The sequence below is a fragment of the Danio rerio genome, chromosome 1 (assembly GCF_049306965.1).
Source record: "Danio rerio strain Tuebingen ecotype United States chromosome 1, GRCz12tu, whole genome shotgun sequence".
Taxonomy (NCBI): domain Eukaryota; kingdom Metazoa; phylum Chordata; class Actinopteri; order Cypriniformes; family Danionidae; genus Danio; species Danio rerio.
The window spans coordinates 61,624,519-61,646,555 of NC_133176.1; the positions used below are offsets into that span (position 1 = coordinate 61,624,519).

The following is a 22,037-nucleotide window of genomic DNA, read 5'->3' on the forward strand; positions in this document are numbered from 1 at the left end:
TTGATCAGAAGGTACCACCATTTAATCTGACAAATGTACACAATTATAGAAGTTTAGTAGAGCTACAATGGAAGCAATGACATATTTAAAAACAGCTAGCAATAAAAAAAATTATTAGTTTTAAATAAGTTTTACACAGTAGAACCACACAGTTCCACAGTTATAGTGTATTAAGAGTATAATGATGTAGCTTCTCTGCATACCAAGGTTATTTTAGTTTTGGATTTTTAAAATGAGTTTATATTTTGATACTGTTTTAAATTTACTTTACATTTTAGTTGAGTTGTTGTTTGGTTCATTGATAATTTAGTTTGTTTAAGGTCAGTTTTTATTTGGTGATGACATTGCTATTTAGTTTTACTTTTAGTTTTAGTAATTCTAGTTTATCAGAGTAAACGGAGGACATCCAGTGTCAGCCAAAACACAGTGTAATAATTGCAAAGTTTATATTAACACCAGTGCAAACCTCATATTAATAATAAATAAATGAACAAACATTCAATTAAAAACCACACAAATACAACCAAATATTAAAATAATTCAACTTAAAAAAATATATTAGTTTTATAGCTTTTAAATGAAGAAATGAGTATTAAAACTCAGCAAAAGTGCTAAAACTGAACAGACAATTAAATGAGGGATTTGTGTATAATAATGCTAAATTATCAAAAGTCATATATGAAATAGTCACTTATTAGGTTGATTAAAAATTGCTTTCAGTTTATTTAAACAACAATTCCATTTATTTACTTATTTAGACTTTTACTTTATTTTTTTATTAATAATTCTCCCCTGTGTTTCCCAGTGTTGGGTTGCGGCTAGAAGGCCATCCGCTTTGTAAAACATTTTTAGGAAAAGTTGGCGGTTCATTCCGCTCTAGCCACCCCTGATAAATTAGGGACTAAGCCGGAAAAGAAAAAAAAAAAGAAAAAAACTGAATGATTTGTTATTTTTAATATTTATAATTTATTAACAACAAATACAGAATTGTACAGAATTATACAAATATATATGCCAGAGTGCACATAAAAACATTCAGTAATTAAAAATCTTATATCCCTTTAGAATATTACAAGTCTTTTTTGCTTTTTTATTAACAACATTTTCCAAACTTGTAGTAGTCTATAGTCTCATTGCAGGAAGTGAACAAAATTTGGCTCTGATCCAGTCCATTTTTTTATGTATAACAGTCTTTCCCATAATAAAAAGGTTGTACTGGAAAGATGTGTTTTGTACATGTATAGACATAATAAAAACAAATTTCAAGTGAATGAATTTTGAATGTTATGTCTATGTACGTGACGGTGATGACTCTGTGCGCCGCTAGAGGGAGTATAAATAGGCTCGAGTCCAAAAGCGAAACTGAAAGAAGGCGGAAGCGTTAAAAGGTAAGCTATTGTCTTGATTAAATCACGGATTTATTTTCAACAGCCTTATAATTTGTGGCAAGTTCATACCACACATTCATGTAGCCTACCCAGTAGTAGTGAAGTTTGCTGAAACTTGGGGTTTTGGTTCCTCATTTGTTTCCTCATATTTTCTCAACCGCAGCGCTGACAGAAAAAAAGCAGAAATACAGTGTTGAAACCAAAAACACCGTCATGTTTAGCGTTATACTTCAGTTAATATGCTCTGGTGTTTGTTTAAACATACTTCTCTACAGGTGTGTTTTATGAATGAGGTTTTATTGTAGGCGTACAGCAACAATGTGAACACAAGCACAGACTGGAGTGAAGTGATGGAACAGATTCGCCATGTTTGTTTATCTGCGCCATTATTAAAATAACGGTTTTAACCTGTAGCGGAGCACTCGACACAGTACAGAGGAGCTGACCAAAACATGAAGCAGATGTGATTTAAACAGCAGTGAAAGTTTTAGTTTCTGTAACCTCTGCATTGGCTCAGTGATTGAAGTGTCTTTTTCCCTTTGAGTGTAGTAAACCGGACTGCAGACACAATACTGTACGCAATAGTTATATCCTAAATGTACTAAATAATTGTTTCCTAAATCTATAATAGTCGTCATATTATGAAGGGTGAATATAGGCTAACACACATTTCTACAGTTATAGTAAGAGGATACATTGATGTAGCTTCTCTGTATACCAAGGTTATTATAGTTTTCCATTTTTAAAAATAGTGTATATTTTGATACTGTTTTTAAATTTACTGTACATTTCAGTTCAGTTGTTGTTTGGTTCATTAATAATTTAGTTTGTTTAAGTTTAGTTTTTATTTTGTGAAGACATTTTTCTATTTAGTTTTTATACATTTAGTTTCACTTTTAGTTTAAGTAGTTTATCAGAGTGAAGGGAAGACGTCCAGTGTCAGCCAGAACACAGTGTAATGTATGCAAAGTTTATACTAACGCTCGTGCAAACCTCATAGTAATAAATAAATGAACAAACATTCAATAAATCACAAAATACAAACTAATTTTGAAATGATGAATTCAGACTAGTTAACCTAATTAACCTAGTGAAGCCTTTAAATGTCACTTTAAGCTGTATAGAAGTGTCTTGAAGAATATCTAGTCTAATATTATTTACTGTCATCATGACAAAGAGAAAATAAATCAGTTATTAGAGATGAGTTATTAACACTATTATGATTCGAAATGTGTTGAAGAAATCTGCTCTCCGTTAAACAAAAATTGTGGAAAAAATAAACGGGGGGGCGAATAATGCTGACTTCAACTAATATATATATATATATAATTATATATATATATATATATATATATATATATATATATATATATATATATATATATATATATATATATATATATATATATATATAATTATTATTATTATTTTATTTCAGTTATTTTTTCAGCGACTGTTTTTTTTTTTTTTTGTTTGAGTTTATTGTATGGTTGCATTTATTGCATTTCTTTTATTTCAGTTAACTCAAATGTTTTTGACCAAAAATTGTAATCTTATTTCTAGTTGCAGTTTACTGAAACAATTTTGATATGTGGTTTAATGAAAGTATTTTTATAAGCGCAGCTTCTCATTCATTATAGAATATTGTATTACACAAGTGTTATTTCCTGCTTTCACACAACAGGTCTGAAATCAATCGCTCAGCACACTGATGACTGAGAGTTGGAGGACACAGACTCTAATATGAGTGCTCCGTCAAGTCATGATCATCCTTCCACCTGTGATGAAAACATGACCTCTGACCCCAGGTAAGACAACAGACCCTTTCACATTTGTAAATCAGAGACACAGTTTCACTTGCCTTGAAATTGTCCTTCATTGACTGAATCAATTTAATGAAATTATACAAGCCTGATTGGAATCAACAATTAAAATTTTTTGTTCATAAATAAAAACAAAAATGGCTAATCAGAATTCATTCATTCATTTTCTGTTCGGCTTAGTTCCTTTATTAATCAGAGGTTGCCACAGCGGAATGAACCGCCAACTTATCCAGTACATGTTTTACACAGAGGATACCCATCCAGCTGCAACCCAGTACTGGAAAACAACCATACACAGTCATTCACTCACACTCATACACTACAGCCAATTTAGCTTATTCAATTCCCCTATACCGCATGTGTTTGGACTGGGGAAAACCGGAGCACCCGGAGGAAACCCATGCGAACGCAGGGAGAACATGCTAACTCCACACAGAAACGCCAACTGACCCAGCTGAGGCTCGAACCAGCGACGTTCTTGCTGTGAGGTGACAGCACTACCCACTGAATCCACTGCCTAAGCATTTAAAGCAGCATTTCATAGTCGTCTTAAAAAAACCGGCCAATATTTCAAGTTGTCAGGAATTAACAAGAACATCAGAGGATGCACAGATATGGACATTAAAACCTGACATAATAATACACTACAGAACACAGGATGTAAATACAAGGACTAATCAAAGCCAGGTGATAGATTATGCAGAGTTCAGACTGCATGATTTTAGCTCTGATTTTCACTCGCCAACAGGTTTTGAGAAATTGGCAACGAATGCCTGAAATCACAGGCAAATCACTGCTCGTTCACGTGAGTAACGATCACAGTGTGAACTATCAAAGATACAATCTGAGAGAATCACAGACGAGTCGCCGACACCTGTGAGATATTTGGCATGCTAAATATCTGGACATATTGGAGCAACATCCACTAGTGTGGGTATCTGCAGGCCAGCGGGAGGTTGGGGGAGAAGTTAAGGGCTTCTTTTCAGTCTATTTGGACCCAAGAAATGGAGGAAAAACTAGTGTAAATTTGTCGGGTGTAAATTTGTTTGTTTGACGTATCATCTGAGCAAGAAAAAAAAGAAAAAATGAAGAGAAATTGCTAATTCTCCTCGAAACCCAGGTGAGCAAAATATGTACGCGTTCCACCCGACTAAAGGCTTTGCATTATGTAGTTAATAGCAAAAGATAGCTGCTTTGCTGCGTTGTTTCCATGTCATTTTCTCCATGTGTATAATTGTGAGATGCAGTTTGCAGGCCAAGACAAAGTTGTCTGCTATTATTCCTATTGTAAAGTCATGAAGAGTGAAACCCCTTGTCGCCAATCCATCTTGCAGTGTGAACACGGCAGCGATGCCATGCTCCAGATAGTCCTGCAGTGTGAAAACATCTGCTCAATTCATCTTTATTTGTATTGCACTTTTACAATGTAGATTGTGTCAAAGCAGCTTCACATAGAATATTGGAGTCAATTGAAACAGTGTCAGTTCAGTTTTCAGAGTTTAAGTTCACTTCAGTTTAGATTAGTTCAGTGTGTTTTAAAATTCACCGCTGAGTGACCAAACACTGGAGTGCAATCCATTGATGCGCAGCTCTACTAAGTTTCGAATAATGCAAGCCAGTGGTGACCGCGGCGAGGAAAAAACATCACCAATGGGTAAAAGTAAAGGGAAAAAAACCTTGAGAGAAACCAGGCTGAGTTGGGCACAACCATTTCTCATACTGCATGGCCAAACATCTTGTGGAGAGCTGCAGTCTAGGCGCCGGAGGCTGGGGAACACTGGACCTTAGCGAAGACTCGTCTGTCCCTGGGGTCTCACAAGAATCAGAAGCATGCCCTCTACTCCTTCATGACTGCCACAGCAGCTGCTACGGCCTGATCTGGGAATGTGAAACCTTGGGATCATCTCTTCACAGATCTTGGATCGCTTCAGTGGCACTGCATAGTCTCTGGGGGCCTCGGGATGAGTATCCCTAGGTAGAAATAGAGAATAGAGAGAATAATAAGCGTAGCTGCTGTTCATAGGGTATATAAACGAAATGCAAACACTGTGATACCATTACTTTTAAAATCATGCAGTCTGAACTCAGCATTACAGAAACTGTATCTGGGCTTGAATCTACAAGGCCCTTCAGGGCTGTAGTTCTGACTTTCGGGGTTTTCTTTTTGGAATGAGACATTGATGTGATTGTAATGAGTGTAACATTTGGTGAATATTTGCAATGTTTGTTTGTTTTATCAGTGTAACTCTGAGAAAGACACCAAGATCAGAGTCTTCTGGACCCAGTGGGGTGTCTGTGAAGAGTGACTGGTCCATGGAGCGACCTCCTGCATTGAGCAATCAACCAGTGACCTCTGACCCTCGGTTAGTACAGTTGGTACACTTAAATTTCTACAGTTGTTAACATTGGTAAATATTTGAGGACCCAAATGCATTAGACGTGTCTAAAATATTTATTTATCTGTTTTGTCAGTGTAAATCAGAGAAAGACACCAAGGTGGGAGTCTCCAGAACCCAGTGGTGTGTCTATGAAGAGTGACTGGTCCATAGAGCGACCTCCTGCATTCAGCAATCCACCAGTGACCTCTGACCCTCGGTTAGCACTGTTGTTTACTTGCATTTTTACAGTCGTTAACATTTGCATGTGGAGATGGATGTAAATTTCGAACAATTGCTAAATATTTGAGAACCCAAATGCATTAGATGTGTCTAAAATGTTTGTTTATTTATTTGTTTTGTCAGTGTAAATCAGAGAAAGACACCAAGGTTGGAGTCTCCAGAACCCAGTGGTGTGTCTGTGAAGAGTGACTGGTCTAAAGAGCGACCTCCTGCATTCAGTGATGAACCAGTGACCTCTGACCCTCGGTTAGTACAGTTAGTACACTTACATTTCTACAGTTGTTAACATTTGCATGTAGAGATGGATGTGTAATTGAGAACAATTGCTAAATATTTGAGAACCCAAATGCATTAGATGAGTCTAAAATGTTTATTTATTTGTTTTGTCAGTGTAAATCAGAGAAAGACACCAAGGTTGGAGTCTCCAGAACTCAGTGGTGTGTCTGTGAAGAGTGACTGGTCCATTGAGCGACCTCCTGCATTCAGTAATGAACCTGTGACCTCTGACCCTCGGTTAGTACAGTTGTTTACTTGCATATGTACTGCAGGTCATGGTGTCAATATCTCATGATATGCAAATTTCTGAATCTGTTTGGTTTTGTTGACACTTCTATCAGGAGGTGTGATATACATGAGCGATGTGTGAACATTACACAGAGCAACAGTGGATCACAAACACTGAAGACAAGAGACCTACAGAGAGTCAAAGACCAGCTCAAAACCAGCATGAAGAACAAGTATGAGCTGTTATCTGAAGGAATTAAAGTAAAAGAGAATCAAACCCACCTGAAGCGGATCTACACCCAGCTGTACATCATAGAAGGAGAGAGAGAAGGAGTGAATGAAGAACATGAGGTTTTACAGATGGAGAAAACAGCCAGAACAAAACACTCCCAACACACTCCAATCTACTGCAATGACATCTTTAAAGAGGAGAAAGAGCAAATCAAGACTGTTCTTACTAAAGGCATCGCTGGAATCGGAAAAACCGTCTCTGTGCAGAAGTTCATTCTGGACTGGGCCGAGGGAAAAGCCAATCAGGATGTAGATTTCATGTTTGTGCTTCCATTTCGAGAGCTGAACTTGATCAGAGATCATCAGTACAGTCTTCACACACTTCTGCTGGACTTTCATCCTGAACTTGAAGATCTGGAGCCCAAGATTTATGAGGAGTGTAAAGTTGTGTTCATCTTTGATGGTCTGGATGAAAGCAGAATCACACTGATGTTTTCAGACGCTCAGAAAGTTTGTGATGTGACTGAGACTTCATCAGTGGCTGTGTTGATGTCAAAGCTGATGAAAGGAGAGCTGCTTCCCTCTGCTCTCATCTGGATCACCTCCAGACCAGCAGCAGCCAATCAGATCCCCTCCAAATACATCAAGCGTCTGACAGAAATTCAGGGATTCACTGAGCCTCAGAAGGAGGAATATTTCAGGAAGAGAATCAGTGAGCAGCATCAAGCCAGCAGAATCATCTCACACATCAGAAGAGCAAGAAGCCTCCACATCATGTGCCACATACCCGTCTTCTGCTGGATCTCATCCACTGTGCTTCAGAAGCTCCTGGAAGAAGATCTGAGTGCAGAAATCCCTCAAACTCTGACTGAAATGTACATCCACTTCCTGCTGATTCAGATCAACATGAGGAATCAGAAGTATGAAGAGAGAGATCCAGAGAAACTCCTGCAGTCCAACAGAGAAGTGATTGTCAAACTTGCTGAAGTGGCTTTCAGACAGCTGATGAAGGGCAATGTGATGTTCTATGAGGAGGACCTGATTGAGAGCGGCATCGACATCTGTGAGGCCTCAGTGTATTCTGGGATTTGCACTGAGATCTTTAAGGAGGAATCTGTGATTCAGCAGAGGAAAGTCTACAGCTTCATCCATCTGAGTGTTCAGGAGTTTCTGGCTGCTTTCTATGTTTTTTACATTCATGTAAGCAGCACTACAGAAGCATCTTTTGATTCACTAGAAAATCTCCATAAAAGAATCATTAATAAAGCCATTGAGAGTGAGAATGGTCATCTGGATCTGTTCCTGCGGTTCCTGCTGGGCGTCTCACTGGAGTCCAATCAGAGACTCTTCCAGGATCTACTGACACACACAGAGAAGAGCTCAGAGAGCATCAGGAGAAGCACACAGTACATTAAAGAGAAGATCAGAGATGGACATGGACTCTCCACTGAAAGATCCATCAATCTGTTCCTCTGTCTGCTGGAAGTGAAAGATCAGACTCTGTCCAGGGAGATTCAGGAGTTTGTGAAATCAGACAAACAGTCAGAGAAGAAACTCTCTCCTGCTCACTGCTCAACAATCGCCTACATGCTTCAGATGTCAGAGGAGGTGCTGGATGAGCTGGAGCTCCAGAAATACAACACATCAGATGAGGGCAGAAGAAGACTGATACCAGCCGTCAGCAACTGCACAAGAGCTCTGTGAGTGATTAATCCAGTGCTAGTGTTAAAATTAGTTTTGGGAGAAATTTATTTACTGTGTGTTCTCCTCTTCTTTCAGTCTTGCTGGCTGTAATCTCTCTGCTCAGGATTGTGAAATTGTGTCGTCAGTTCTTCAATCCTCAAACTGTGTCCTGAGAGAGCTGGACCTGAGTAACAATGACCTGCAGGATTCAGGAGTGAAGCTGCTCTCTGATGGACTGAAGAGTCCAAACTGTCAGCTGGAGATACTGAGGTATTAAGAATATATAAAAGAGAGAATTATGTCAATATCTGTAGATGATCCATCTGTTTGTGCATTGGTATCTGCAGGTTGTCTGGCTGTATGGTGACAGAGGAAGGCTGTGGTTTTCTATCTTCAGCTCTGAGTTCAAACCCCTCACACCTGAGAGAGCTGGATCTGAGCTACAATCACCCAGGACAATCAGGAGTCCAGCTGCTCCAACACACACTGGAGGATCCACACTACACACTGCAGAAACTCAAGTATGTGGGGGAGATTTGAATTTCCTTAAATGATTGAGGCCACAGAAGATATGATGAAAACATCTATAGTGAAATTAATTTATAGTCTCATTACTTTTTATAAGGCTTTATCTGTTTATCCCCAAACTATTGCAAACTATAAAATAGAAGAACTGTTCATTTATACCAGGGGTGTCAAACTCAATTCCTGGAGGGCCGAAGCCCTGCACAGTTTAGTTCCAACCCTGCTCCAACACACTTACCTGTAGCTTTCAAACAAGCCTGAAGGACTCAATTAGTTTGATCAGGTGTGTTTAATTAGGGTTGAAACTAAACTGTGCAGAGCTGCGGCCCTTTTGGAACTGAGTCTGACACCTGTGATTTATACCTATTACTAATTTCATGAAAAAATGACAAAACTCTATATTTATATAACTCATATTGCTTGAATATGGCACCTTAAGCAAACCTGCCCATGGGCCTCAGGATGTTTGCTCGTATATTGCCCTTAAATAAATCCACAACTGCTCGTGTCAGATAATTTTAGTTCTTTTTGCTTAATTTGTGTTTTTAGTTTGGACCATGGAGGACATTTGAGGATCAAGCAAGGATTTTTGAAATGTAAGTCATCCATTTACACACACACACACACACACACACACTCTCTCTCTCTCCTGTGCATATTTAACAATGGCATTGGTGATTTCTGTGTTCAGATGCCTGCTTTCTCACACTGGATCCAAACACAGCACACAATCAACTTCAAGTGTCTGAGGGAAACAGAAAGGCAGTGCATATGAAAGATCCTCAGCCGTACCCTAATCATCCAGACAGATTTGAGCTACAGGAGCAGGTTCTGTGTAAAGAGACTCTGACTGGACGCTGTTACTGGGAGTCTAAATGGAGTGGATCTGGTTATGTAGCAGTGGCCTATAAAGCGATCGACAGGAAAGGAGGGCTTGAATCTTGGTTTGGACTCAACGAAAGGTCCTGGAGTATTTACTGCTCCAATATAAATTACACTGCCTGGCACAATAACGAGGGCACTGATATTATTGCTCCTTCCTCTCGCAATAATAGAGTAGGAGTGTATGTGGACGTGCCGTCCGGTTCTATGTCCTTCTACAGTGTCTCTGACACAAACACACTCACACACTTACACACATTCAACACCACATTCACCGAAGACATCTATGCAGGATTCAGGATATATCCTAAATCTTCAGTGTCTCTGTGTCAGATTTAACAAACACTTCAGAAGAAACTCAGGGACCAATGTACATTTCCTCTATTCCAGAAGAATCAGATTGAAAAGGTCATCATATAAAAGTATTTATATTTTAATAAATATGCTATTTTTACTATATTTTGAAGGTTAAAAGGGAAGAAACAGAATGTTCTCTAGAGTTACATTATAATGTTTGATGACGTCAGATTGTAATCTAAATGAGCAGAGTAAGATTTAAAGCTGTTGTAGAGAAGTAGCTGTGATTTTGAGATTTAAAGTTAATTGAGGTAAAGTTTGCGTTTATATTCACACATTCAATATAATTAGTATGGAGGCAGCTAGCTCTTTGCAACTCTCACATGGTCGCCCACTGAAGCTAAGCAGGGCTGCGCCCGGTCAGTACCTGGATGGGAGACCACATGGGAAAGCTAGGCTGCTGCTGGAAGTAGTGTTAGTGAGGCCAGCAGGGGGCGCTCAACCTGCATTCTGTATGGGTCCTAATGCCCCAGTATAGTGATGGGGACTCTATACTGGTCAGTGAGTGCTGTCTTTCGGATAAGAAGTTAAACTGAGGTCCTGACTCTCTGTGCTCATTTAAAAAGTCCCAGGATGTCCTTCGAAAAAGAGTAGGGGTTTAATTTAAGGTGACAAATTTGCCCACTGGCCTCTGTCCATTATGGCCTCCCATATCTCAAGAGCGGTGGTATGTGTGCGCGCAACGTATCTGAAGACCGGTTGGGGCGTGTGCGTGCGATGTATCTGAACAGTGGTGGGGTTGAGTCACGCCTGACGTACCTGAAGAGCTGGGAGGGATGCGGTGGAGACTATTTAAGGACCGGACGGAGATTATCATTCGTTTGCGCGCCAGTGGGAGTCTCTATGCATTTGCGGGAGACTCCCGGAACGTCAGGGAGACTTGGGATGTCTGTTTGAGTGTCCAGAAAAGCGCTATATAAATGTAAGGAATTATTATTAATTACAAAAAAGAAGTATTATTTACAAATTCTAAATAGTGAAACCATGTTAGCAACCAATCACTACCCTGCTGAGAAATCCAGCTTAAACCAGTCTATGCTGGTTTTAGCTGGTCGACCAGCCTGGTTTTAGAGGGGTTTTGGCCACTTTCAGGCTGGTTTTCAGCCATTTCCAGCCTGGTTTTAGCTGGCCAGGCTGGGAGCCCAGCTAAAAATAGCTATATCCAGCTTAAACCAGGATGATCAAGCTGGTTTTAGATCGTTTTAGCTGGTCACTTTCCAGCCTGACCAGCTAAAACCAGGCTGGAAACCAGCCTGGAAGTGGCCAAAACCTTTCTAAAACCAGGCTGGTTGACCAGCTAAAACCAGCCAACTATCCAAGGCTGGTTTAAGCTGGATTTTTAGCAGGGTATTAAAGTACAACAACGACGCTAATGATGCTTTGACGTCATACTTGCATGCTAATTCAGACCCATTATTTAAAGTAGTGTGGTAAACAGTGTGGGGACTGTTAATTAACTGAATGTAGTAACTGAATATAAAGCCAGCTTTACCTCAATGTAAAGTTACACTGCACAAGTGACAACTGCCAGAAATGTATTAACAATGATAATTTCATTAAGACGGTCACTTGTGGAAGAAGTCAGCTAAATATAATCTGCTTGCATGTGTATTTCACTGGGCTGTTACACTGAGTGTCATTTAAAGGGACAGTTCACCCAAAAAAATGACTTTCATTTACTCATGCTTTACTTGCTCACTTGCACTTGTCTTGTTTTTGCTGTTGACCACAAAATATGATATTTTGAAGAAGCCTGTATCCTTTCTTCCTTTATATTTGTTTTTTCTACAATCAAAGTCAATAGTTACAGAGTTCTAACAGCTAAATAACTTATTTTGTGTTAAACTCGCAAAGATTTGAAACCACTTGAGGGAGCTATATCCATTTAACTCGTGTTTACAATGTTATTTTAATACCTTTTTAAAAATATGAAAATATATACAAATGTTTTTATATGTATTATATGTCGTAGCACATGGTGAAGCTGTTGCAAACTTTTATTTTTATATCAAAACCAAGAATAAAACAGATAAATGAAAACCTGCTGCCCGTGATTAAACATATGACACACACGCAGAACAAGAGAGAGACTTCACACGCTATTTGCTCTCAATGTCTTGTCTTTTTCGGTTCACCCACCTGTATGTTATTATCGCCAATAGAGGACGCCTACAGGCTGCAGTCAAACAGAAAGTGGAAAGAATCCGGAAGCGTTAAACAGGTAAACAATGGGCTTTATATAATACTGTTTTATTTTAAAAAGCTGCATCATTATGTGGCAGATTCTTATCATATCGTTAATGTAACCAGTCAAGAAGTTAGCTGCTAAAACTGTTAGCTGAAATGTGGGGTTTGGACTTCCTTATTTCTCGACTGTACACTAATGAAGTAAACTAGTTCAAGTAAAGTATAGTGTTTTGCCTTATGCTTGAGTTAATACGTTTGTTCTTAATTTAAAAACCCGTATATAGAAGTGCCATGTGTTTTACGTACGCGGTTTTATTGTATGTACAGAAACAAACCAAGAAAGAAAAATATGAAGACGAACTCCGATTACAGCCGATTAAACAATGAGTGCTCGCCATGTTTGTTTATATGCGCCATTAATAAATTACTGACGCGTAACACTTTGCAGAAGATCCTATACCGAAAACACGAAACAGCTGTCTTAAACTGATGTTCAGTTCATTCGAAAGCTTACAGTTTTACATCTGTATTTGCATATAATCAGTTTCAGTTTTAAGTTTATGTAAATGTACTGCCGCTGTAAAACTCGACATGCACAATCTATAGTTAGTGTAAGGGCAATAAAGGTGATTTATACTACATATATTAAATATGATTATACTTCATAGCTTATATGCATAGTTAATGTTAGACTTTCACTTTCATATATGACTCTATATAACTATAACTCACTTTCACTTCGATGTATATGTATTGCTGTATTCTGTAGTTGAAGCATTAATTTTGACTGCAGCGGCTGGATACGTTTGTGAACATCCTTCAGTCAGTGATGAAAACCTGAGTTTTGACCCCAGGTAACACACTGGACACCTTTATCTTTTACATTTACACACTGCACAAAATCATTTTCAATTCTTTTGTCATATTAAAAAAATATTAAATCAAGAAGCATTTTCCAGATGAGCAAAACATATAGTTTGTTTTCAGCAATATGTCAAAATGTTAAAACTAGCAAACGTATCTGCCTGTGGGGTAAAGCAGAATAATCAAATGTCAAAAAAAAAAAAAAAAAAAAAAAAACGACAGGGAGATTATTTGCATATTTTAAGAAAAAACTTACCTAATTTTGGTATATTATTTCTGAAAACAACACAATATGGTATGCTTGTCTAAAACTTTTAGATGTTTGGACTAGAACCAAGACAAAAAAATCTAAGTAAGAAAATCATTTTTCAGTGCATTTTAACCCACAGGAACTTAAAGGGCACGTCTGTCATGAGTCTGTCACACAGTGAGCCGAACAATCAGTTCCCTGAATTTTTTTCTGTTCCTATTTGGCATTTAAATTAATTAAACTATACCATAAAATTCTGTTTGCATCATGTTATATATTTATAAATTTATACTTTGAATTTTTCCTTTAGTAGTTCAAACATTTAAAGTGATAAAGTGCAGTGTTACATGATTTTTTTTTCCCTTCAGTTTCTTACATTTTTTTTCTCTCTTTCACATCCTGAGGTTTCAGTTCCTTTTGTAGACTAACCCCTAACGTACATCTTAAACTGCCTTTTGTTTGGCATTATCAGCAAGATGAAGAGACCGGAGTCTCCAGAATCCAGCAGTGTGTCTATGAAGAGCGGCAGATCCATGGAGCAACCCATGAGATTCAGTGATGATCCAATGATCTCTGACCCGCGGTACAACCATTTATTATTTTTGTTTTAGGGATCATTATATAAACTATACAAATATGCAGTGTGTACACTGTACAGAAGTGCAGATTGATAAGGGGGGCTAAAATCCAACATCTCTGATAACCAATATGTTTCTCATGGTTTCTCAAAATTTTGTAATCATTGTCATTCAGTACATTTCTATAGACAACAGTATTAACATGATTAACAATAGACCACACTGCAGTACTATACAATATATTCTTAGATATAGACATTATATTGTTATTGCTTCTATCACGTTATCATACATTTACTCAACCAAGTCAAAATTCACTCATCTCATCACTCATCTTTTTTTTTTAAATGAAAGCATTTATAAAAGAAGATGAGAGATTTTAATTCCCTTCTTCTGTGGACTAACCATTGAAGTGTGTATTGTGTTTTGCTTTTGTTTTTTGCAGGATAAACAGACAGAGATTGGAGTCTTCAGAATTCAGCAGTGTGTCTGTGATGAGTGGCAGGTCCATGGAGCAACCCATGAGATTCAGTGATGCACCCGTGACCTCTGACCCTCGGTTAGTACAACCAATTACCTTCTGATTAACTGTACAGTCTCTCTATGATGAGTAGTAATTTTATAAACTGATACAAAGCTATAAACTTTACATTATACTAATAAACTACAATACAAGTTAACATAAACAGAATTCAGACATGTGGAGTAAAAGGGGCAAAGACTGCACCTGGATTAGATAAAGATGCCTCCTTTGACCTGCTGTTGGATGGCTTGCTTCAAGTCAGCGAATACCAGGGGCCAGTTGCACCAGTAGTGCGTAATGTTGCCAGGCATTGCCTCCTGTGATGTAAAAGGACACTAATTTCTAACTTATGCATTACTAGTAGTTTTGTATTGCACGACCGAACTTGGTTTTCACCTGCATTTCTTCAGAGAGGAGGAGAATGCATTTAGCAATTGGTTTTATCCAATGCGACTTACACCTGTGAACACATGCCCTGAGTAGTTTTACTAAAGTGGAAGAGTGCTGTTTTTTCACCCCCGAGGCAATTTATTATGGCCCTCCAAATAATGTGACCAAGACATCAGAAATAAATTTGAAAAAAATCTCTATAGTTATGAAGTGACATTCATGTCTGTTCAATACAGCACAAGCTGCAGTTGAAGGCTGCACAGAGTGAGCAAGTGGCGCAGGCACTCGAATAAGCATGGATCATTTCTGTTGCTAAAAAAATTATTGAGATCAGTGGAGGGAGGTTTTAACTATACACCATCAACTAGCCTTGGTTACTCATGAAACATACCAATTGTCATTTTGGCGCTCTTGTCTTTTTCATTTCACTTTACAACATTCAGTAAATGTCAAAATCAGAGACACATGATCCAGGAGAACACAGAAACAGTCTTACAGAGACAAACATTAGAGACTGGAGACCTGCAGAGAGTCAAAGACCAGCACAAAACCAGCATGAAGAGGAAGTATGAGAGATTATTTGAGGGAATCACTCTTCAAGAGACTGGAACCCACCTGAGCCAGATCTACACCCAGCTGTACATCCTAGAGGGAGAGAGTGAAGGAGTGAATGAAGAACATGAGGTTTTACAGATGGAGAAAACAGCCAGAACAAAACACTCCCAACACACTCCAATCTACTGCAATGACATCTTTAAAGAGGAGAAAGAGCAAATCAAGACTGTTCTTACTAAAGGCATCGCTGGAATCGGAAAAACCGTCTCTGTGCAGAAGTTCATTCTGGACTGGGCCGAGGGAAAAGCCAATCAGGATGTAGATTTCATGTTTGTGCTTCCATTTCGAGAGCTGAACTTGATCAGAGATCATCAGTACAGTCTTCACACACTTCTGCTGGACTTTCATCCTGAACTTGAAGATCTGGAGCCCAAGATTTATGAGGAGTGTAAAGTTGTGTTCATCTTTGATGGTCTGGATGAAAGCAGAATCACACTGATGTTTTCAGACGCTCAGAAAGTTTGTGATGTGACTGAGACTTCATCAGTGGCTGTGTTGATGTCAAAGCTGATGAAAGGAGAGCTGCTTCCCTCTGCTCTCATCTGGATCACCTCCAGACCAGCAGCAGCCAATCAGATCCCCTCCAAATACATCAAGCGTCTGACAGAAATTCAGGGATTCACTGAGCCTCAGAAGGAGGAATATTTCAGGAAGAGAATCAGTGAGCAGCATCAAGCCAGCAGAATCATCTCACACATCAGAAGAGCAAGAAGCCTCCACATCATGTGCCACATACCCGTCTTCTGCTGGATCTCATCCACTGTGCTTCAGAAGCTCCTGGAAGAAGATCTGAGTGCAGAAATCCCTCAAACTCTGACTGAAATGTACATCCACTTCCTGCTGATTCAGATCAACATGAGGAATCAGAAGTATGAAGAGAGAGATCCAGAGAAACTCCTGCAGTCCAACAGAGAAGTGATTGTCAAACTTGCTGAAGTGGCTTTCAGACAGCTGATGAAGGGCAATGTGATGTTCTATGAGGAGGACCTGATTGAGAGCGGCGTAGACGTCTCTGACGCCTCAGTGTATTCTGGGATTTGCACTGAGATCTTTAAGGAGGAATCTGTGATTCAGCAGAGGAAAGTCTACAGCTTCATCCATCTGAGTGTTCAGGAGTTTCTGGCTGCTTTATATGTGTTTTACTACCACATAAGCAACACTGCAGAAGCATCTTTGGATTCTCTGCATAATTTACAGATAAGAGCAGTAGATAAAGCCATTGAGAGTGAGAATGGTCATCTGGATCTGTTTCTGCGGTTCCTGCTGGGCGTCTCACTGGAGTCCAATCAGAGACTCTTCCAGGATCTACTGACACACACAGAGAAGAGCTCAGAGAGCATCAGGAGAAGCACACAGTACATTAAAGAGAAGATCAGAGATGGACATGGACTCTCCACTGAAAGATCCATCAATCTGTTCCTCTGTCTGCTGGAAGTGAAAGATCAGACTCTGTCCAGAGAGATTCAGGAGTTTGTGAAATCAGACAAACAGTCAGAGAAGAAACTCTCTCCTGCTCACTGCTCAACAATCGCCTACATGCTTCAGATGTCAGAGGAGGTGCTGGATGAGCTGGAGCTCCACAAATACAACACATCAGATGAGGGCAGAAGAAGACTGATACCAGCCGTCAGCAACTGCACAAGAGCTCTGTGAGTGTTTATGTTACTGCTTTGTTTCTTGCATATATTTACCTTGTATTAAATTCCCTTGTGCTTCTCTTCTTTCAGTCTTGCTGGCTGTAATCTCTCTGCTCAGGATTGTGAAATTGTGTCGTCAGTTCTTCAATCCTCAAACTGTGTCCTGAGAGAGCTGGACCTGAGTAACAATGACCTGCAGGATTCAGGAGTGAAGCTGCTCTCTGATGGACTGAAGAGTCCAAACTGTCAGCTGGAGATACTGAGGTATGAGTTTCATATTCTGGCATGATCATTTAAAGCTTCAGGTTCAATACTTTCTTTAAAATTGACCCCTGTGTGTGTGTGTGTGTGTGCAGGTTGTCTGGCTGTATGGTGACAGAGGAAGGCTGTGGTTTTCTATCTTCAGCTCTGAGTTCAAACCCCTCACACCTGAGAGAGCTGGATCTGAGCTACAATCACCCAGGACAATCAGGAGTTCAGCTGCTCCAACACACACTGGAGGATCCACACTACACACTGCAGAAACTCAAGTATGTGGGGTAGTTGGGGTATTTATGGTAGTGTGGGGTAGTTTCATGTATTTAACTACTGTTAAGATACATAAAGCACTATTTATTATGTTAGTATATTTGCTACATTGCATTCATTTGGTTTTGTTTGTGCTTAGTTTTTATCTTTTATTTTTATTTGACAGTGTTATTTACTTAACATATTATACCCAAACTGTAACATAATATACCAAACCAAACTGAAACTATGTTTTGAAAACAGAAAAAAACTCTGAGTCTGATTTTTTTGAACCCATGTTATGAATACATTAACTTTTTGTGAGTGGAACGACATCAATGCTTGACAAAGACACAAATACCATCTTATCTTCTATGCTTTTCACACTTTACAATTTTAAATCACCTAAAGGTTCAGATATTTAGCATGCCAAAGTGTTTCTAAGGCCTCACTGGCATGTGATTTCTCTCTGATCTCATTTTTGATAATTCACACTATTCATCGCACTTGTTGGCGATTTCAGAAACCCTGTTGGCAAATGAAAATTAGTGCTAAATTTGTTCATTACACAAAGATAATTTAACTGCTTCCTATCAGAAATCTGCATTTGCCTCCTGTTTTCACTGTTTGAATGCTTCACGTTTAGCAGATGTGGTTCATATCTGTGTCTTTCTAGTTTGGATCACGGAGGACATTTAAGAATCAGACGAGGACTAAGAAAATGTAGGTGTTTTCTCCTTTAGACACACACAGATCTAAAATAATCCTTCGTGTAAAGTTGATCTTATCGTTATTCTTGTGTTCAGATGCTGTTTTTCTCACTCTGGATCCAAACACAGCACACACTCAACTCATCCTGTCTGAGGGAAACAGAAAGGCAGAATTTGTAAAAGAGCATCAGCCGTATCCTGATCATCCAGACAGATTTGAGCACCATGAGCAGGTTCTGTGTAAAGAGACTCTGACTGGACGCTGTTACTGGGAGGCTGAATGGAGCAGTTGGTCTTATATTGCAGTCACCTATAGAGGAATTAACAGGAAAGGAGGGAGTGACTCTTGGTTTGGGTACAATGATAAATCCTGGAGCATGTACTGCACTGATGACAGATTCACAGTCTGGCATAATAATAGGAAAACTGACATCCCCGCTCTATCCAAGTCAAAAAGATTAGGAGTGTATGTGGACGTTCCATCCGGCTCTCTGTCTTTCTACAGTGTCTCTGACACACACACACTCACACTCATACACACACTCAACACCACATTCACTGAACCCCTCTATGCTGGATTCAGAGTGTTTGAAACGACACTGACTCTGTGTCAGATTAAACAACAACACAAAACACAGTGATACAATGAAAGAGCATCACAAAATAACATGCTGAAAGACACCTGCCGTGAAGCTAAAGGAAAATTTGCCTAATACTAATTTCTCAGTTTGCATTTTTATATATTTTTTAAGATTTTTAAATCATCCTGAAATGACTTTGATTTGTTTTGAGTGTTAGTAGCGAAGTGTTAGCCTTTATGTTATCTATAAGCTAGTGTGCTTTGAAGCCGTGTCAAATATCACATGTAGAAAATATTAGCATTAAGATCTTGCATTTTCTCACTTAGTCAGACGTAGCCTCACACTGCAGTTTCTCATCAAATCTTCTGACCAAGCAAATGTTCTCCAGTATCTGAAACATCCAGCCCCCTTCAAGACACTAAAATGAACCTGGGGGAAACCCAAACGGACATGGGGAGAACATGCAAACACCGCACAGAAATACCAGATGACCCAGCGAGGACATTGGTATTCTTGCTGTGAGGCAACAGTGCTAGTCAGTGGGCCACCATGCCGCCAATTCTCTATAAAGGTGGATAAAGCTGCGGTCACACTAGAGTTTGATAACGCGAAATTCTGTCGTGCGGCGATGCAAAAAGGGGCGGGAATAAGCAAGATTATTTGGCATTAAATAAGCAAGCAATTGCTCCTTGTTTTAAATTTCTATCCAGAGAGGTCATGTTTTGATCCTCGATTGGTCTCATGCAGTCAAGAGATGCGATTTGGCAAGTCAGAGTTCACCAAGCTTGAACTTTGCACTGCAGCAACCTGCGAAACTTAACGCATGACCTTGTGTTTCCGATCTGACGCATTCCCGTGCGTATGAATGGAAGTCTATGGGAGGAAAAGCCAAGTGTGACCGCAGCTTAAAGGGGAGGAGGCGGTTTTCTTAAAGATGAAGAACGATGTAGAAAAGAAATGAGGATATGTAAAGTGACTTGGGATCCTTTAATTGGAGGATCATGATTAGCTAATGTGGGCCAGCTGGGTCAGTCATGAGCATGTGCTCCTCTCGAAATGAGTTTAAAATTAAACTTCACTTACTAGAGTTTGTGTGTGTGAAATTCTGTTGTGCGGCGTTGCGAAAATGGGCGGGATTAAACAAGCTTATTAGACATTAAAATAGCGAGCGATTGGTCCATATTTTAATTTTCTGTACAGAGAGGTCATGTTTTGATCTTCAATTGGTCTCACACAGTCTAGTGATGCAAAAAATTTAATAAAATACGAAAAAAAAAGTCAAGTGATGAGATTTCGCAGGTCAGAGTTCACCAAGCTTAACCTTTGCACCGCAGCAAACTTGACGCATGACCCTGCGTTTCCGGTCTGACGCATTTGCGTGCGTATGAATGGAAGTCTATGGGAGGAAAAGCCCAGTGTAACCACAGCTTAAAGGGGAGGAGGGGGGTTTCTTAAATAAGAAGAACGTTGTAGAAAAGAAATGATGTATAGTGACTTGGGATCCTTAAATTGGAGGATTATGATTAGCTAATGTGGGCCAGCTGGGTCAGTCATGAGCACGTGCTCTACTCGAAATGAGTTTAAAATTAAACTTCACTTACTAGAGTTTGTGTGTGCGAAATTCTGTTGTGCGGCGTTGCGAAAATGGGCGGGATTAAACAAGCTTATTAGACATTAAAATAGTGAGCGATTGGTCCATATTTTAATTTTCTGTACAGAGAGGTCATGTTTTGATCCGCGATTGGTCTCACGCAGTCAAGTGATGCAAAAAAAATTTGAGTGTGTATGAATGGAAGTCTATGGGAGAAAAATCCCAATGTGACCGCAGCTCCATTCACATGGGGACTGGATGGTTTGCGGATACATTTGTATGTATAAAAATATGCATCAATCAACAGTATTGATCTGAACTCTACTTTTTAAGCATTAATTTTCTACACGCTGACTCTGATGAAGCAGTGCTTTAAATAATGAACATTCACAATGATGTGTGCCAGGATCAAGCTTTAGGCTAAACTCTAACTACATTAAACCATTCTCAACAGAATAAAACACATGCTCAAATTATATTTCAATACTGTTTTTAGTAGTCTTCTAGCTATTTCTCTTGACATCTGTGTGTATTTACAAGTTTGTGCATGGTTTTGTAAGAAAAATAAAACTTTTTACATTTTTATATTGCACACCAGTGTGCTGTCAGCTTTCATTGGAGTTTCAATGTTGATTCAACATAGTTTTAATATTAAATATCCATCTCAAAATTGCATCAATCTCACCATGATATCTGTGTGTTGATCATCTTTCTGATCCACAAGTTTCTGATTTCTTGCAGAGTTGAATTCTTTGCGCCACTAAAGGAAGTATTGAGTTTGTCCTTATTTGACCCCATGTTGGTTTAAAACAACCCAGTATGTTTTAAGTGTTATACTTAAATGAATCAATGCAAAACAATATACTAGCTGTACTTTTAAAACTCAGAAGAGAAGCTGATTTAAAAAAAAGAAATGTATACATACTAATGGAATTGAGAGATCTGTGTAACAATGTGATTTTAATCATTACTGTAAGTAAATGGTCACTTTACATGGTTGGAAAATTGCTTTCGGTGTATTTGGTCAGCTGTTCAGTTTATTTTACAGTTATTGTTTTTTCATGCTGTGTGTTTACTCATTTTCATTGCGTCTCTGTAAGTGTGATGATGCTGTGCGCCGCTAGAGGGAGTCCTTTTTAAAACGTCGACGGAGTTAAAAACGAAAGTGAAAGAAACATTTTGTGGTAAGTTCGTTTTATGTGCTTCATGGTACTATCTAATCTAGCTGTAAAACCCGTTAGCTAAAATCAGAGCTCGGTGCCAGGCTAGCCTAGCACTCTACAATTTTAACATTTCATATTTTTAAACAATTAAAAATAAAAGATCTAAAGCTTCATATTAGAAACATCCTAAATAGGTTAGATTTGTACACCCTCTGCTGAAAAATCCAGCCTATATGGTTGGCTGGTTTAAGCTGGTTGACCAGCCTGGTTTTAGAGGGGTTTTGGCCACCTCTAGACTGGTTTCCAGCCATTTCCAGCCCGGTCTTAGCTGGTCAGGCTGGAAAAAAGCATCTACAACCAGCTTGACCATCCTGGTTTAAGCTGAACATAGCTAGTTTTGGCTGGGCTCCCAGCCCGACTAGGCTGGTTT

The 22,037-nt window shown here is 39.0% G+C and overlaps 1 protein-coding gene and 1 non-coding gene across 5 annotated transcripts; both read left to right on the forward strand.

The window, feature by feature from the left end:
* The first annotated feature begins 1,315 nt into the window (after positions 1 to 1,315).
* On the forward strand, positions 1,316 to 11,760 carry si:dkey-222h21.2. 3 transcript variants are annotated; one of them, XR_012383086.1, is made up of 12 exons: positions 1,323 to 1,388; positions 3,073 to 3,196; positions 5,452 to 5,574; positions 5,684 to 5,806; positions 5,953 to 6,075; positions 6,220 to 6,342; positions 6,447 to 8,264; positions 8,344 to 8,517; positions 8,595 to 8,768; positions 9,322 to 9,368; positions 9,464 to 11,103; positions 11,252 to 11,760. It is a non-coding gene; the product is annotated as a si:dkey-222h21.2 (transcript). The 3 variants fall into 3 exon arrangements; XR_012383084.1 differs by having other exon boundaries at positions 9,464 to 11,760; XR_012383088.1 differs by lacking the exon at positions 5,684 to 5,806 and having other exon boundaries at positions 1,316 to 1,388; positions 9,464 to 11,760.
* Positions 11,761 to 11,865: 105 nt separating this feature from the next.
* Positions 11,866 to 21,034, forward strand: si:dkey-222h21.1. Of its 2 annotated transcripts, none has more exons than XM_073908140.1 (9): positions 11,866 to 12,232; positions 12,968 to 13,052; positions 13,717 to 13,895; positions 14,336 to 14,449; positions 15,247 to 17,067; positions 17,146 to 17,319; positions 17,412 to 17,585; positions 18,239 to 18,285; positions 18,369 to 21,034. In XM_073908140.1, the coding sequence occupies exons 3-9, from the start codon at positions 13,789 to 13,791 to the stop codon at positions 18,911 to 18,913; spliced, it is 2,982 nt and encodes a 993-aa protein (XP_073764241.1). In that variant the 5' UTR covers positions 11,866 to 12,232; positions 12,968 to 13,052; positions 13,717 to 13,788; the 3' UTR covers positions 18,914 to 21,034. The 2 variants fall into 2 exon arrangements, with proteins under 2 accessions (XP_073764241.1, XP_009294058.3); XM_009295783.5 differs by having other exon boundaries at positions 13,785 to 13,895.
* Positions 21,035 to 22,037: the final 1,003 nt, after the last annotated feature.

Bases quoted from the DNA above. Each gene is read 5' to 3' on its own strand.
- si:dkey-222h21.1 (XM_073908140.1), top strand. From the start codon at position 13,789: ATGAAGAGACCGGAGTCTCCAGAATCCAGCAGTGTGTCTATGAAGAGC. The intron at 17,320-17,411 runs GTATGAGTTTCA...GTGTGTGTGCAG, and splicing joins TGTCAGCTGGAGATACTGAG to GTTGTCTGGCTGTATGGTGA. The intron at 17,586-18,238 runs GTATGTGGGGTA...GTGTCTTTCTAG, and splicing joins TACACACTGCAGAAACTCAA to TTTGGATCACGGAGGACATT.